General features: G+C 36.5%; 1 protein-coding gene across 1 annotated transcript in view; it reads right to left on the bottom strand.

Annotated features, from left to right (window-relative positions):
- Positions 1-19,008, bottom strand: part of MAP4K5 (mitogen-activated protein kinase kinase kinase kinase 5) — a 107,800-nt gene that overhangs the window by 18,917 nt on the left and 69,875 nt on the right. Inside the window, exons 13-22 of the mRNA XM_046655084.1 lie at positions 18,656-18,734; positions 10,558-10,616; positions 8,834-8,901; positions 7,153-7,195; positions 6,372-6,525; positions 5,389-5,486; positions 5,178-5,219; positions 4,208-4,292; positions 1,977-2,056; positions 1,613-1,673 (exon numbers count right to left, since the gene is read on the bottom strand). Coding sequence (XP_046511040.1) covers positions 1,613-1,673; positions 1,977-2,056; positions 4,208-4,292; positions 5,178-5,219; positions 5,389-5,486; positions 6,372-6,525; positions 7,153-7,195; positions 8,834-8,901; positions 10,558-10,616; positions 18,656-18,734 — 769 coding nt within the window. The remainder of the gene's footprint in view (positions 1-1,612; positions 1,674-1,976; positions 2,057-4,207; positions 4,293-5,177; positions 5,220-5,388; positions 5,487-6,371; positions 6,526-7,152; positions 7,196-8,833; positions 8,902-10,557; positions 10,617-18,655; positions 18,735-19,008) is intronic.

The raw sequence follows: 19,008 nt of genomic DNA, 5'->3' as shown, positions 1-19,008 counted from the left end.
TGCAGAACGATGTCTCCTAGCGACTTATGCCACCTACCTTCATTCAGTTTTATGGGACATTTTAACTGGCATATGGAAAGAACTAATTATAGGCTAACTTCTCCCTGTTTTCCTGTAGGTATTTTATAAATATATATGATGTACTCTGTGTGGTTTTTAACTGTATTTCCAAAGACAGGTACGAGTAGGGATAAAAGCAGCGAGGTAGAAGAAAGTGATTTTATACAAATCAGAGTTGTGAACACAAACAGAACTGAGTTTAAGTTTATTTTCACAACAGTAATACATTATATTAATATTTTGTTAAACAAAAGTAAGAAAATTGGGGGGGAAGCATAATTAAAATCAAAAGAGATTCAATCCTCTTTCAAGGACTCCAGCTTTTCAGAAGCCATTTATGCATAATCAAATAACAGGCTCTTCGTAAATACTGTCATCAGCTCAAAGAGACAAATTCCCGAAGAGTTTCTCCTAGGCGATGCTTGGTGCGCGCACCCATGCTCACAAATTATGAAAACGTATTTCTTACATTAGGATCCAATTCAAAGGATCTACCTCTCCGTGAACAAGACTCTGTCAGCACTGATGCTTTAAAGCATAAGTAGCTGAAAGGCACAGTCAATACTGAACAGCTGACAGTGCGGAAAGAAGAGCTGGGATACAATCCTCATATATCTTTGAGATACAGAGCACGAGACAGTATCAAACAAAACAAGTGAAAAGAATGTAAGAGAGACTAAAATAATTTAATTATTCAAAGCGGAGGAAGGGGTGAGTGCTGTTTTAATAGTTGGTAGCATTAGGATTAATTAAGGGACAGAGAAATAATTAACTATCTTGTATTCTACTATCAAAATGAAAGCAAGCAGCAAACCTCTAGGGAGCCACTGAAATCTAAAATGTAAGCAAAGAGGTTTTGGTAGGTGAGAAACGAAAAAAAAGAAAACACCCTAAAATGCCACCCACTCCCCCACCCCCACAACAACCAAAAAAGAAAACCACAAAAAACAAAATTAGAATAGGTTGCTCTGGAACCCACTTATTTTTAAGACTAAAGCCTCGGTCCAAGATGGTTAACATGTGGTCCAGAACGACCTGAATTCTGCCAGGAAACATCTGTCGAAGTCTTCACAGTTTGCTAAGCACTCAGGATACCACCTTATCTAACCCTCACAGCAACTTCGTGAGGCTGTTATTGTCACCATCGTCCTCATTTTACAATTAAACTGAGGCTGAGAGCAGATGACTTGCTCAAGATTACAGAGAAGGGAAGCAGCTGGATCCTCTGATTCTTTCCCTTCAAGTGTGAATTCTCAGTGGAGGGCAGGAATGGTGACAGTGACAGTGACAGTGGAGGAGTCGAGCTGGGGGATATTCCTCAGGTGATCAGATCCTGGCAGGTTTGCCAAGTGCTATCTTAACTGAAAACAGGCTCCCTTCTCAAAGTTTCTTCCCATTCTAAGTTGGCTGAAAAAACCTGTGAGTCTCAAAGTTACTCTCCTAGATTATAGTTACCCAGAATAACAAACAACATTAAAAAATAATGTATATTAAAATTACATCTCTGCTTGTCTATGGCTTGTTTTTCATATTATTTTCATCATATACATACCTGATAATGACATTAAAGTATTATTGATAACATAGAGCCAAGTACATTTCCGTGGAAATAACTACAAAGCAAAAAAAGAAGATAATTAAAACTCTCCAATTTTCATTCCCTTACCATTAACCTCAAATTCTAACAGTTTGAAATACTATAAAAATAATTATCTTCTATATTTCAGTACATTGCCAAAACCTTACGGGAAAAAAAAAATCTTTCAACAAGAACATGTAAAGAGTATAATTTCACCCTTTTAAATATTTAAATCATAAAAATTAAAACTGAGGCCCATAGAAATTGATTTACAATTAAGATATTTCTTTTATTCACTTTACCCAAACTAATTTCTTGAGTTAAAACTTTAAATTACCTGTTCCATTGTTGCCTCATGCAGCTCATTGAGATTCAATGTGTAAATACCATCTTCAGTTCCAAAAATAATGTACTGATCTAAAATAGTTGAGATAAATTACCAGAATTTATTATCATTTTCTGAAATCACTCACTAAAATAATGGCTCTGTGTTTGAATAGTATTAAGAGCCAGACAGCCACCTACCCATCCAAAGAAAAATTACTTTCTAAAATTCATGCCACCTTCTTTACCTCTCTCCCCAATTCTTTTATTTTTAAAAGCAGATATATTCTCTGTCATTAGCTTACTCTGGCTTTATCTTACTTTACAATCCTTCCTTTCAACATAATTTTCATAAGTTCAGATTTTTTATTATAGCTACATATTTTAGACAGAATTTCAAGTACTCCTTGAACATGGAAACTAAATTAAATAGAAATTACAAAGCATGACACACAAGAAACAAGGAGCACATCTAGTGTCTGGGTTTCTAAATACTATTTTCCACTAAAAAGAACCAGGGCTTGTTGGAGAAAAGACTGATTCCAACTCTGGGGCAGGGAGAGTGTGAGATGAGCCTACAATCTTGCTATGCCAGAAGGTAAGGAAGTGCTCAAAAAATGAGGAGGACCTGTCAAACAAAGAACACAGCAGTTCCCAGTGCTCAGAAGTTCTGGGGCAATTTCAGTGCTAAAATAAGTCATAATAGTAATAGAGCATATCTCACTGAATAAAAAAGAATTCACAAGTTCAGTTGATATAATACATAAATGGGAAAGAATGCAAATTGTTAATGGATGTCAATGGATTTAGATGTCAATGGATAAACTAAAACCAGTTGGTGCAAGTCTGATGAGTAAGAGAATATTTACACAGTTTCAATGAATTGCCACACTACTTACTAATTAGTGTGGGAAATTAAATAATTACTTATTAATTAGAAAGGGAAAAACCGTAACTTGACAGTGGAGAAAGCTAGTGAACACCACCTTAACCAACTGGTCCATGTTAACATCCCCAATATTTGGACAAGTTCATATCATGTGCCTCCCGATATGATGCACTGAGAAGAGCACATAACGCCTTTGAAATTCCCACCAAACATGTATAATCTGCTCTAAGCATGAGGACTCCTCAGACAAACCCAAATTAAGAGATATTCTACAAAATAAGTAGCCTCAAAAATGTCAAGATCAAGACAGACAAAGAAATGCTGAGGAACTGTTCCAGACTGAAGGAGACTAAAAAGACATGGTAGCCAAATGCAGCAGGAGCTCTTGAACTGGGGGAAAAAGGAGGGGAGAGACAATAAAGGATAGTATTGGGACAATTAATAAAATTCAAATATGGACTGTAGCTTAAAAATAGTAGTATACCACTGATAAATTTCCTGATCTTTTATAATTGTACTGTGGTTATGTAAGAGCTGATTCTGTTCTGAGGAAATACAAACTGAAGGATAACTGAGGAGTATGTCGTCTCCAACTCACTCTTTTTTTTTTTTTTAAAGATTTAATTTTTTTCCTTTTTCTCCCCAAAGCCCCCCAGTACACAGTTGTATATTCTTCATTGTGGGTCCTTCTAGTTGTGGCATGTGGGACGCTGCCTCAGCGTGGTTTGATGAGCAGTGCCATGTCCGCGCCCAGGATTCGAACCAACGAAACACTGGGCCGCCTGCAGCGGAGCGCGCGAACTTAACCACTCGGCCACGGGGCCAGCCCCCTTTTTTTTCTTTTTTTTGAGGAAGATTAGCCCTGAGCTAACTGCTGCCAATCCTCCTCTTTTTGCTGAGGAAGACTGGCCCTGAGCTAACATCCATGCCCATCTTCCTCTACTTTATACGTGGGACGCCTACCACAGCATGGTGTGCCAAGTGGTGCCATGTCTGCACTCAGGATCTGAACTGGCAAACCCCAGGCCGCCGAGAAGCGGAACGTGCGAACTTAACCGCTGCGCCACCAGGCCGGCCCCTGTTCTTTTAAATAAAAGGAAATTCCAAAGTATGGTTGCAACCAGCTTTGATGTCTCTTTAGTCTTCTTTCATCAGGAACAGTTCCTGTACACTCTTAAATTCTAATGTCTTAAACCAAAACTCTATTTACCTATGTGGGTTGTTAAAGTACTTACATACTTTCTGGCCTCTAAAGTTATATTGTTAAAGTAAACGACCTCAGTTCACTGATCTTAAGATCCTTTCCCATAATAAGAATTTTACTGGAGTTGTATATAAAAGTTCAGAAATTTTACCTTTTGTATCAGGATGTATCCAGGATGTTGCACAATTAATTTTCAAAGGGCAGCCATCAAAAACTTTAGAAAAACATGCTCCCATCTTATTTATAAAAAAAGAAGTGACTTAATTGATTAGGTAATTTTATATATTCTTAAAAAATAGCTAAGATTATTATGAAATGCTTTAAACTGACTCATTTGCATACACTTATGGTTTCATTACAAAACAAAATTCCTATTTTAATATAATTTAACCCCTTCTACCAAGAGAGTCTCATATTCTTTCCTCATATAATCCACTATTTTATGGCAAATTATCAAATTTATCAAAACATCTACATACATCAATGATATATTCTAGGAATTTTAAGTCACCACTTATCTTTAGGACTAACATTTAATAATGTAAAACAATGGATGGTTTTACTGAGTAACAGTATAATGATTACAACTGCAGTACAACCCCCATAATAGTGATAACACACAAAACGACTAACATTTACAGTACATATTAGACTTATACTGAATAAAAGGTACATTTATAAAGCATCCCATTCATACGCTTGGCTGAGTACCTACAGGGAAGGACCAGAGAATGAGCATTAACAGAAGCGTCCCTGTCCTTTTTCACTGAGTACAGTCCAATGTGAAAATGGCCGCGGGGCAGAAAGATATTTAACCCACATAATAAAGATGACACAGTACTATTAATATCATTACATTAAAATCAAATTGACCTTTGTAGGCTAATCTTAGAACCCAACTGCCTGTATTTATAAGAAAGTGAAACTCCAAATTCTAACCATCTCACTCAAATTAGGGTACATGATTTGATCCATGGTATATTCAAATGCATTTAATGCCTTTGTACTTTATGAATCCTTCCTGTCAATAGCTCGAGATACCTGATAGCAAATAAAGAATCTTCTGTTGCTTCTAAACAGATAAAAATTTGGCAGGTGGTTCACATAAAAATATTCCTTACCAGCACTTTTGGGGTGGGTGGAAGGCCATTGATGACTGGTTTCTATGGGAAAAATAATTTTTAACACTGTAAGACCTCTTAAGCAATAAAAAAACACCCCTTCATATGTTCAGAAATTTAGTTATTCAAATACTTGAATTAAAAAGACTATGCCCTTATTTGGTAAGTACAGTGTTAGTTATAATTATCACCAAATGCCTGTTATACCTACAGGGAAATCTCGCTTGTCCTTTTTTCGTGGTAACTGCGGTGCTTGTGCTGATCCTTCTGTATTTTCAATAATCAGTTTTGAAATACCATCCCCATCTCCTAAAGAGAACCATGATTAAAAGTTGAATGACCACACAAAAGAGGACTTTCCTTGAACAGTAACTTGCCCTCCCCCGATACTGTTTCCACTTTACTGTCAGATTCGGTAAAGTATCTCTGTGCCTTTCTCTAGGGTCTGCAAGAGGGAGCATTGTGTCTTTAGAGTGGACTTAATCCATGAAAACAAAAAAGTCATTCCACATTGTGAGAAGAATTCCAGCATTATATTCTGAGGCTGATATTCAAGGCCTTTCATAACTGAACTTCATCTAGTGTTTGGTCCTATCGCCCAGAATACACCCTTCAAAAGCTCACACTCCTACCATACTAGACTGTACTTCCAACGTGACTCAGATTTTCCTGCTTCGGTGCATTTGGTCATTCTGTTTCCCAAGAATGCCGGTCAGCAGAGGCTCCACCTCCTAAAGGCTCACCAAGCCCTTTAACACTCTGCAAGGGCCCAGGTCCTCTACTCCCCATCCTTACCTCCCTCGGAAGTCTGTCATCTTCTATTACCTATAGTTTGTTATTGTAGGAGACACTTGTACAAGCTGAATTGTCTAATGTTATGTGTCCACGCATATAACTTATGCTACAGACCCTGAGCGCCTGGAGGGCAGGAACATCTGTTCACCCTTCCAAATCCCATAATATTTAGTAAGGGAGCAAATCAGGGTTGAACTGGACTGAATCTATTTATAAACCATCCACGTGGAATTTTAAAGAAACTTCACAAAACTTTAAACAGTAATAAGATTGACTAAAGAAGAAAGACATTCTTTAAAACATGAACAAAATGACTTTCTTCTCAGTGCTCGCTTTATTTACCCAGATCACAGTATCTAGCTGTATGTACTCCAGGGCTGCTGATGCTGCTAGCCATACCAATAGAGGACGTCTCAGCAACAGGACCACAGCTTGGGCTGCTCTGTCTCCTGAGAACTTGGGGAACTCTGTTCTCTGAATCAGGGCAACGCTTTATAGTTGACGATTTTTCTTCATCTAGCAGGTTGTCTTCAGGGTAACTGTTTATCCTTGGCTAGTGATAAAAGACACAAAAGGACTTGGATAAATTTGGATATAAAACAATAGCACTTGGTTATCATTACGCATCAAAGACTCTAGTCGGAGAGGACAGGCCTTATCTTCTTTTTCCCACATAGGTCAATTCACTGGGCGAAGTCAGCCAAGTCAGAAAGGGTTGAGTTACTGTCTCAACATGACTGTGAACTCACCAGGTGATTTTTAATCAGCCCAAACCAGAATTGATAAAATTCTTATAACCAATAATATTATGTAAAAAACTCACAAAATATTTAATAACTAGAAACAAGGAAAATGACAATGAATCTGCTCTGAAAGGTCAAATCGTGGTAATAAATGAGGACTGTAAATAACTCTTTATCTCCTCTCCCTGCAGTCAAGTATTTTCTCAAATGAGTAATAACCTACTTTTGCTTTTTCTAATAGCTATTACAATATTGTATTTCTCATGAAATTTTCTTTATACATTTTGCACCTTTGTAATCCCTTCTTGAAGGAAACTGTATTTATTTAAAATATATTTAAGAGAATTTTGAACAAATTCAACAAAATTGTTTTTAAAATTTAATTATTTTACTATTTAAACAAGGATTTATTGTTCAAAATCTCTAAGTAAGCTCACCTTAGGAGGCAGGGGAGGTGGTATTGCACGTTTTGAGGTTGATCTAATACAAAGAGAAAAATGCAATTTAGATGATGATAAACAATCATAACATAAAACACAGAGACAAGATTAAATAGCATTAAAATGTGTTCATATTCACAGAACATAAAACAGAATTAGGTCACGTGCAGAGTATTTTTAAAACCTACAGGAAGACCTAAGACCTCATTCTGTCAAACTGTATTAGTATGACTACAAAATAAAGATTTTTATAAAGTGAATACAAAGTCTTTTTTTACTTTATGGTTATGCTTTGCTACATTCAGAACATAATAAAAATTAAACTAAACTTAGTAGCAAAAGAGAGAGATTCAGAATTTTAGAGCTGGAACCCACAGAGAATCAGAGATTCAAGTGGTTATATCATTAACACTTTTGCCGCTCCAGGTGGGGCCCAGAGATCAGCAACATTGGCACAACCTGCAGACTTCTAAAGGCACCCTCTAGACCTGCTGAGTCAGAATCAGCATCTTCACAGGGTCTTCAGGTACCCTTCTAGACACATCAAAGTCTGGGACTCACTGACCAAGCCTGCTGCTTCCATATACTTAGCCACAGTCACTGCAACCAGTTGGGAACCTTCAGCTTTCTTAGGTTCCAGTCCCAAAGACTGTATTCTATACCATGGGTGGGCAAACTTTCTGTAAAGGGCCAGGCAGTAAATATTGTAGGCTTTATGAACCATACAGTGGTCACAAATACTTAACTCTTGTTGTGGCATGAAAGCAGCCATAGAGGATATATAATCTAATGAATATGGTTGCATTCCAACAAACCTTCATTTATGGACACTGAAATTTAAACTTCATATAATTTTCATGTGTAACAAAATATCACTCTTCTTTAGATTTTTTTTTCAATCATTAAAAAATGTAGGGGCTGGCCTGGTGGCATAGTGATTAAGTTCATAAGCTTTGCTTCAATGGCCCAGAGTTCACAGGTTCGGATCCTGGGTGTGGACCTAGCACTGCTTGTCACACCATGCTGTGGCGGCATCCCACATAAAATAGAGGAAGACTGGCATAGATGTTAGCTCAGCGAAAATCTTCCTTAAGCAAAAAGAAGAAGATTGGCAACAGATGTTAGCTCAGGGCTAATCTTCCTCACACAAAAAATTGTAAATACCACTCTAGTTTGTAGGCTGTACAAAAAATAGGCGATGGGCCAGATCTGGCTTATCGGTTTGCCAAGCCCAGATCTATAGGCCTAATGTGGGGACCCAAGAACCTATATTTCCAAAGAGCTATCTAGGCACAGCAATGCACAAATAGGTCTGGAACGGCTCACCGCGGCCAGTCCCGTTCCTTAACTGTTGAGGGAAGACAGGTCTAGAACATGGGACTACATTGCAGAGGTGACTCCTACTACAGTACTTTTTCCCATGACAGCATGTGGTTCATCTTTCAGTATATTAATGTTACACATTCTATATTCTGACTTAAAGAACAAAACTCAAAAACCTTAATGGTCAACAAACGATGCCTTTTGGTAATAACAAAAAGTCAGAAGCTTTACACTGACAAGAGGCATAGTACAACATTTTTAAGAATGAAAATTAAAGCTTTTTAGAATAAATCATTCCCCCAATACTGTTCTTATATAATCAAGTAAAATATGGTTAAGTAAGAAAATGACTTACTTGCCAGTATTTGCACCATCAACAAAAGGATTCCACTGTAATGCAAAATTTGGGTCTGATAACACTCCCTGTGAAGGTAAAAAATCGAATTTAAAATGTTACCTTATAACAGATATTAAGTGTTTTATTTGATTCAAGAGAACATTCAGTGTCATGATTGTTAATCATCTAGGCTTTCAATCTATTGTTTAATCTCCAGCTAGACCTGCTCTCATCTGACATATTTAGGTCAGTGACTCATTATCAGTTGACTTAGACTTAAGAAATCCCACAACTTACTAAATATAGTCTCAACGCGACAAGCCCTCTTTATGGTGGTGTGTGCTAGTGTATTCCCTCTTTATGGTGGTGTGTGCTAGTGTATTCCCTCTTTATGGTGGTGTGCGCTAGTGTATTCCCTCTTTATGGTGGTGTGTGCTAGTGTATTCCCTCTTTATGGTGGTGTACGCTAGTGTATTCCCTCTTTATGGTGGTGTACGCTAGTGTATTCCCTCTTTATGGTGGTGTACGCTAGTGTATTCCCTCTTTATGGTGGTGTACGCTAGTGTATTCCCTCTTTATGGTGGTGTACGCTAGTGTATTCCCTCTTTATGGTGGTGTGTGCTAGTATATTCCCTCTTTATGGTGGTGTGTGCTAGTATATTCCCTCTTTATGGTGGTGTATGCTAGTATATTCCCTCTTTATGGTGGTGTATGCTAGTATATTCTGAAGCAAAACAGAAAACAGAAGTTTGAATTATTTCCATCACTACTCCATTAGCAATGAGGACTGAACATCATATTATTGAATTATCATTAATTGGTTGGTGGTCCTATTTTCTCCTGCTAGCTTGGAAATTGAGAATTTATTACACGGCAACATATACAGGAAGAAGAGCACTACTTCCAAACATTATGGATGAAGAGATCCATTAATGGAACACAATTACTCTAACAACTATATTTTTACTAAAGCTTAAAAGTAAAATAGATGTTAAGATAACGTCTAGGCTGACTCTAACAATAACTTGCTCTATCCATTACTTCTTTCCTTTTTTATTTTTTGAGGAAGATTAGCCCTGAGCTAACATTCGCCGCCAATCCTCTTCTTTTTGCTGAGGAAGATTGGCCCTGAGCTAACATCCGTGCCCATCTTCCTCTATTTTATATGTGGGACACCTGCCACAGCATGGCTTGATGAGCGGTGCATAGTTCTACACCTGGGATCCGAACTGGTGAACCCCAGGCTGCCAAAGCAGAGTGCAGGAACTTAACTGCTCCGCCACCAGGCCAGCCCCATTACCTCTTTCCTTTCATATAAGGAAAGGACTAACTAAAGAGTATCTCAAAGTAAGAGCAATGGTTAAAAAAGAGGCTATATTAACAAGTAAATATTAAAAAACAGTAAGGAAATGTAAAAATGTACTACAAACCTAATAGAATCAATAAGAAAAAAGCTCCTGAGAGCTTAAAGCTGAGTATCAAATTTCACATATTTAATAACTTCATGTAAACTCTTCTGAAGGCTCCAAGGGTCATAATGAACAGTTGAAATGGTATTTTGCACTCTGTACCCTAGTCAAAACACACTGAACTGTGAGCTCCTTTATACCTTCATGTGTGAAATACATGATCAAAATTAAAGCTTAAGAGAGCTTACTACTTTGTTCCTAGGTCAAAGTACCCTAACTTTTAGTTTTCTCAAATTTTAATGTGTAAAATGGTTTAAAAGTCATAATTCCTACCATTTCATCCCGTGCTTCTGTTTCTTTTCTCAGTGGAGGTTCAAATTGTAATTTGTCAACTGCAAAATATATAACAGATATTCACAAACTCTATCTTGAAGGGTTAATCTCGGAAATGTAATGAGAAACGTGTACTGGAGAGGAGGGAAGAGGGAAATGAGAAGGGAGGAAAGAAGGGAAGACAAAATTTCTTATTTTTTTGCCTCGAGAATACCCCTTTCTTTATGCTTACCAGAGAAAGTAACACTTTGGTACCTTCCTAACAACTCTATGTAATTCTTGGTTGGAGGCAGGAAATTAAATAGCACTTTTTGTGTATAAGAGATTTAAAAAAATTAATTACAAGTAGATGACTGAAAAAACACTTATGGATTTTCTCTATCTAGGCTGCAGGCTCTGTTTTGAGACTAATTTAAGTTACAACTTTGTGGCAGGGATGAACCCCCCAAAAGTACCTATAATTAACTAAAAGAAACAAATGATATTTGCCAAATTAAATGTAACAATAGTATTCAGAATTTTAATGTTATATTTTGCTAAATGTGTATTTTATTGGCCTAGTCAGACTGATTTTAGAATTATTCAAATAGTCAAAGAATATCTTCCTTTATGTGAAATAGTCTACACAGAGAAAAGAATGGATTATTATCCACTCATAAAGAGCAAAGAACTTTAAAATTCTAAAAATCTAACGTGACTGAAAGACCAAAAAAAAGAAATAAAAAACCCACACCTGCATCACAGAGATGCAAAATTCCTAAAAACAATCTTGACAAACAAAATACATTAAAAAAGCACTTTCAAAAGGATCCAGTTGTCCTTATCCCTAAAAACAAGATTTGTAAAGCAATACAAAGTACTTACATAATTCATTACATTCAACAAAAAGAGTGTCATAAAATTTTCAATTCTATAAAATATAGTGTCTACTTTTCAAAAACAACCTAAAATAAAGAGCCCTAACTTAATGACTCTTTTTTCTGAAAGATTCCCTCCGAGCTAACATTTGCTGCCAGCCTTCCTCTTTTTTTTCCCTCTCCCCAAAGCCCCAGTACATAGTTGTATATTTTAGTTGCAAATACTTCTAGTTGTCCCATGTGAGCCACTGCCACAGCATGGCTACTGACAGTGTTAGGTGTGGTTCCATGCCTGGGAACTGAACCCAGGTTGCCAACGTGGGGCATGCCAAACTTTAACTGCTAGGCCATCAGAGCTGGTTCAACTTATTTCTCAACATAATTAAAAACATCTTAAATCAAGAACCCCTAATGTAATTCAAAAAGAACCAACTTCATTTATTTGAGCAGAAATGAGCTAAAGTTTTTTTTTAGTCACAACTAGAAATACTGGCAAGTAGATCTAGAGACAAATTATAGAAGGTAAAATATGGAAAAGAAAGAAATAAAGTATCATTCTTTAATAATAAGAATGATAAATCAAGCAAATTTCAAGAATTAAAAAAATTCCTAGAGAAAATGAGTTTCATAAATTTGGATTAAAGATATAGTAAAATATCAACAGTATCCTAATACACCAGACTCAGTGACTGAACATGAGAGATTTTATTTACAATAGCATAAACATTTAAGATGTTTTAACACGTAAGAAAAGTATTGCTTAAAAAAAAAAGAATCAAATTCCTTATGATGAGCCTAAAATTGCTGTAGCCATGACTTACGAAGAGAGCACTAAGCCTCCGCTATCATTGTTCTGTGTGGTAGACTGGCCCCCAAGTTGTTTTGTTTTGTTTTAAAGAAAATCCTGGCAGTGCCTTTGGGTGCATCTTTGGCCTATGAAAATACAAAGGTAGAAGGCCTTCTAAAATATATACATATCCTCCGTTATCTCCAAAGGATGATTCAGGTTCTGGTCATAATGAAGTAATAGGAATTGGACTTACCCTTCTGCTATAAACAACTACATACATCTAACATAAATATGTGAGTGTGTACAAACACTATGAAGCACCAATTTTGAGGCAATGGATAACAGTCACCACAGGGTTGTAATCCTTGAGAGAAGGGAAATACATGGTGGTGAGATCCACATTCACCCTGGCTTTCTGCCTGGGGACACTTTGCAAATTAGGGCACAAGAAAGTGGAACCCAAAAAGAGAGTAACAGTCTCACTGGGTGCAGAAAACAAAGACTGGAGTTTAGGGCTGCTTAGGCAGGGGGAATCTGAAGGACGCAGTACCAGAAATGACAAAGCTGTATAAAGAAGGAACTCTAGAAATATGCCAAGAGGTCTCCCTAAATCTTTGGTTGAGTACTAAATGGCCTATGAGCAAAGCAAGACTATGCAAGGTATGTCAGAAAACATCTAACAGAGTGCTGAGAGCCAAATGGAGGTTCTGGTGATCATGCAACACCAGGAAATAGGTATGAGTTTCTACCTAGAAGAAAGACCTTGCTGAATACTCTAGTAAAACCTGACATAAGCCTTGAAAGGATCAAGTTGACCTACTAGTTAATTAACTCTTTAAACACTCTTTAAAATAAAGAGGACAAAATCCAGACACTCAATGTTGTATCACAACAACGATACAATAAAACAATACAATACAATACTATATCAGTGTTGATACAAGATACAATAAAAAGTGACCAGAGAAGCAGCAGAAAAATAGAAACCATAACCAGTTGAAAAGAATAAATAGAAACAGACTCAGAGATGCGAGAGATGTTAAAATTAGCACCCAAGGACTTTAAAACAGCTATTATAAATATGTTCAAGGATTTAAGAGAAAAGATGGACACAATAAGCAAGCAGATGGAAATTCTCAGTAGAGAAATAGAGACTATATATGTATACATATTATATATATGCATGTATCTATATATATCATTGAAAGTCTAGATCCAATGAATACAATATCTGAAATACAATTTACCAATAGGCTTAAACAGTAGGCTGAACACCACAGAAGAAAAGATTGAAGACCTTGAAGTCAGGACAATAGAAACTAAACTGAAGTCTAGAGAACAAAAACACCTTCTGTGTGTACAGGGAGGGCAGGGAGAACAGAGCCTCAGTGACCTGAGAAACAGCATCAAGTACCTGTAACTGGTGTCCCAGGAGGAGAAGAGAGAATCTGGGGCAGAAAATTTGAAGAAACAGTGGCCTGAAATTTTCCAAATTTGATGAAAAATATCAACTCATAGATCTAAGAGTTCAATGACCCCTAAACAGAACAAACAAAAAGAAAAACGCACCCAAGCACACCACAGTTGAACTGCTAACAAAACAAACAAACAAACAAAAAATCCACAAACATTTCATAGTGCAGTACCTTTTAAGGACCCAAGTGATGCATATAGATATTTTCTATTTTGTGTCTTTTTCTTTTTTTAAAAATCTGAATTGATAGATGTCATGGATGGGGTTGCAACCTGCAGCTTAAAAAAATACTGATGTAGAGGAACATATGGGTGTGTTATACTTGAGATAATTTCTCACAAATAGTTTTTCTGTCAACAAAGGCTTTTGTTTTGGTTATTACATATCTATTTCTAGGATGGATCAAATTTGTTAAAAAGCCTCAACTTTAACGATGGCAAAAAAAAGCTGCTCGAGTTTATATTTCCTACCTTGGAAAACTCTAGTGATGTAAACACTCACTTCCCTGGAACTGTTACTAAGGAGATTGTAAGACAATACATCTTACGCAAAATCTCCATCGCCTTTAGCACCCCAGGTCTTCAGTTAAGATAAAAAGGACAAACGGATCTTTACACTTAAGTTGGGTAAACTTTCAGAAATTCTTAGACTTCCTCAGCCTGAGTGTTTTTTTTTGTTTGTTTTGGCCTGAATGACAGTGAGGTCAATTCCCTCAGGAGCCCATTAACTCTCTCCCAATAAACCTAAAACTGAGCATGTTATAGCCCTGGGAATATTGCCCCTGACTCCAGTTTCTACATTATCACAGGCTAATACAGCGAAGACTCGTACAGTACAGTTTTCTATTCACCATGACCAAGAAGCATTTCCTCTGAAACAACCTCTTCAAGATTTAAAACTCAGACTGCCTTCTGGAAAACTGCCCTCTAACCTCAATAAATAGAATCTTGCCAGGTACTGTTAACAACTAATACAATGGTAAAACAGGGTGATGATCCTTGTGGTCGTGTCTCTCAACTATACAGACATAGGCCAATCTTAAATCAACACAAGACTATCTCAGTATGACACTTCAAACTGAAGATGACAAAGAATCTTCAGAAGCAAATGACTGCAAAAAGAAGGCAGTTTCCATACAAGCCTGTTGGGATCAGGCTAATGATGACATGAAATGGATCATTTGCTCAAGACCCAGGCAACATGATGACTGGAGACAGTGATTATCATATTTTAATATGCAAATTAGTTCTTTATTTTCTTAACTACCTTTTTCCCTCCCCGCTCTTTCTTTTTTTTACCAGTTGAAGGTTTTGAATTGTTGACAGACACTTTACCTCTCAATTATGATACCTGTAGAGGCCCTATTCTTAATATTGCTCTTTGCAGCCTTAGTCAGTCCTTGGTAAGAGTCTAATACCTGGCTAAAATTTACTTGCGAGTCAGCTAAAATCACATAATTAAACTGACTTTTGGGCTGTACTCACCTTCTTTGTGGATACCTCTCATCTTCCTTTGGTGCCAATTCATTGTAATCAGTTGGTTTCCTAGGTAATTGGACTCAACCACTAAGTGACTTTTGATGACAAAAAATAAAAAAAGGTAATCTAGCTGATACACCCATATCTGGAATGGACGGAGAAAATAATCTGCCTTGCCATTCATCAGGCTGGGAGGACAGACACAATCCAAATGCAAAGTCAACAAGAAACAATGCTTCTCCCAAGGACATGCTGCGTATATAAAGTATCACATGGTGACCCCTCTCTGAATTACCTTTCTTACCGAGAAACACCATTCTCTAAAATCATAGACTGTCAGAAACTTGGCTGTATGAAATCAGACTCATTAGAACGAACCATTCATTTTTGCCCAGAAGACATAAGTCACTGACAGAGAGAAGCAGCCTCAATTTCCTACTTAGACACAGAGCTTCAAATAAAGTGGTTTCTGAATACAATATTTCAAGTTTCCAAGGAAAGAGCCCTCTGGGTCTATCTTTACTGTACACACCTGATGTTGACCCTTTCATTCACATCCTACTCTGATTTAAGTTGTCACTTAAATTTCACTTGAACTCTACTCTTTCCAAAACCCGCTCACTCTTCTCTTCTTTTGTTTTATGAGATGTTCCAGAGTTCCTCAGGAACGTGCTCTCCCTCAAAATTAATAAACCTGACTTTGTTGGACTACACATTTGTCCCTGGTGGTCTCAGCTAGGCCAGGATCATAATAATTATTAATGTCCACTGTAAAGACATTGTAAGAATGCTTATAGTAGTCATAATAGCCAAAAACTGGAAACAAACCAAATGCCCATCAACCAAAGAATGGATAAATTGTGTTATAACCATACAATAAAATATCACATTACAATGAACTATTGCTACACATGAGATGAATGATTCTCATAGACATAATGTTGAGCAAAAAAAAAAAAACCAGGCAAAGAGGGTGCGTCTTGTATGATCCCATTTATCTGAAGGTCAAGATCAGGTCAAAGCCAGTCTACAGTGACAGAGATCAGAACAGTGACTGGCCTGGACAGTGTGAGGGCAGGGGGATGCAGGAAGACGGATGGGTACTGATTATGAAGGAGCACGACGGAGCCTTCAGAGATTCTGGTAATGTTCTGCATCTTGATCCGGGTGGTAGTTTGATGAGTGTATACATATTAAAAATTCATTGTGCAGTACACTTAAGCATTTTATTATATGTAGCTTACCAGCTCAACTAAAAAAAACAAACAAAAAACTAAGAATAGAACTAACTAGGTGTGTATAAAATCTATTAAACAAACAAACAAAAACAAAGGTATAAAACATTCCTGATAGACACAAAAGGAGATGTGAGAAAATTTAAAGATAAATCACCAATAAAATGACCTTCAACGCTACCATTTTCCGTCTGGTGCTTGAAGCACACAGAGCTCACTCCCTGAAGAAGTTAGTGTTCTCTGATGAAAGAACTGAGTCTTGAACCTATCTCTGAAAAAGCCCATTTTGGTTAAGACGGAGTATCAAAGATGTCAACTCTCTCAAAGTTAATATATAAATTTATGAGATCTCAGTAAAAAAACAGAACTTTTTTTAACTAGATAAGCTGATTCTTAAGTTTACGTGAGGAAAAACAATAGCCAAATATCATAACAAAAAAGAAGAGCAACAAGGTATGTATGTTGGAGGGGGCAGGATGAGGATTCATCCTAACAGATTTTAGCAGGTATTACAAAGACATAATAATCACAAGTATGCTACTAGCACATGACCAGGCATATTAATACAGCAGAACAGAATTTCCAGAAAGTCCTAAAATATATGTGGTTATTTATTACATAATAAAGGTGGTATATCAAACCCATTAGTGAAAATTTGGTTTTTAATAAATAGTATTAAGACAAATGGGTAGTCATTTAGAAAGAAACTGAAGCTGAATGCATACTTCATACATTTTACCACATAAATTCTATCTTATATCAAAGATTTAAATATTAAAAAAATGAAATTGTAAAAATACAAGAAATAATAGGAAGATTCTTTTATAACCTTAAAATCAGGAAGGCCTTGCTAAATATAACACAAACCCCAAAAGCTATACAAGAAAAGATAGATAAATTAGACTCCTTTAATTGAACACTACACAGCTGCATAAAATGAAGATAGCTTTATAATGGAATATCAACTTTGCTACTGTTCTGTCTGGTATCTGGAGCCCAGAGAGTTCTCTTGGGACATACAAGAAGACAGCATAAGAACATATCAGCAATCCGGGACTAACAAAGAGATGAGATCTTGAATTTCTGGTTTAACTATGCCAAGGCCTGCCTGGAACAAGTGAAAAATAAGGGAAGGACATTCTACTCTTCATCGACCTACATTTCCAAAGCTGCATCCAGAAAGTTGGAAACATCTGGGTTCAAGAAAACTCAGATTTAAACAAAATGCTCATCTGCAGTAATTCTAATTAGCCTAAATATTTAATAAATTATCTCCCTCCATTACAGTTTATAATTTTTACTTATCTTTTATTTTACTGTAAACTACTTTAAATCTCTTTTGAAACAAATATGCATTTAAGTCAACATATCCATACCTAAACTTCTTTGCAAATTGGTTTTTCTAAATTAAAGTGGCTAAAATGACAAATATTGTTGATACAAAATTTTTATCTGTCAATGATTAATTTATTGTATAACAATAAATTTCCTCTTTTAAATATGCATTTTAGAAAAGATTCATCTTAGTATTGAGCTGACTAAAAAAATTAAAAACAATCCGAATGTCCAACAATAGGGAACTATTCAACTATAATATATCAACTCAGTGAAACAGGATGCAACCCTTAAACATAATGGCTATCAAGACTAAGACAAGTAGTCATAGCTGCATAATGATGTGTCAGTCAATAATGGACCACATACATGATGGTGGTCCCATAAGATTGGTACCATACAGCCTAGATGTGTGGGAGGCTCTAACATCTATGTTTGTCTAAGTCAGTCTGTGATGTTCACACGACAAAATCACCTAATAATGCATTTCTCAGAATGTGTCCTCATCGTTAAGCAATGCATGACTGCATATGGCAACTACTTCTGAGTATTAAGTAAAATTTTATGTATAAATTCAGCCATCTAAGAAGATATATATGGAAAGACATGAAGGAAACTCAGCAAAATATTATCTGTGGGTTGGCACTGGGCGATAAGGTTATGGGCAAAGTTAATTTTCTATTTTTTCCTCTTGTAAATTTTCTGCAATAGACATATATTAACTTTATAATTAGAAAATAAAACCTATTTAATTATAAACCAAGGGAATTCTATTATAAACCAGAAAACAACCTGTTTTAGAGGTATTCTGATATGTTAAAGAATGTAGCCTCAGTTTGTTTGAGATTTTGTTATTCCAAAAAAAGCCACAAGAACACCCAGCTCAACCCTCCAAAACCACCAATTGAAAATGAATACAAAACACATACAATTTATTTCTGAAGCTGTCCGCTCAGCTCTGGCATTCCTGTTTGTAGATCTAATGGTATGACGAATGATTGCATGGGGCTGTGAATACAAGCACAATACACACACTTTAAAAATTTCAGTGATAAAGTTAAAAGTCAAACTTTCTCTTTTTAATTAAATGATCATTTACTGACAAACACAACTACCTACTAATAAAATAAATTACAGAAGTTCTTGAGGACAGACGGTAATCTGACCTGGGGCTGGGAGGACAAGGGGACACTGGACGTGAAGCCAGCAGGAAAAGCACTCTAGACAGCAGACAGAATAGGAACAAAGTAACGCAAGAAGAAAAGGACACTGTGGAGTGTTT

This window comes from Equus quagga, chromosome 2, assembly GCF_021613505.1.
Source record: "Equus quagga isolate Etosha38 chromosome 2, UCLA_HA_Equagga_1.0, whole genome shotgun sequence".
Classification (NCBI taxonomy): Eukaryota; Metazoa; Chordata; class Mammalia; order Perissodactyla; family Equidae; genus Equus; species Equus quagga.
Note: the sequence above shows the minus strand (reverse complement) of the source record. Positions and strands in the feature narration are given on the sequence as shown.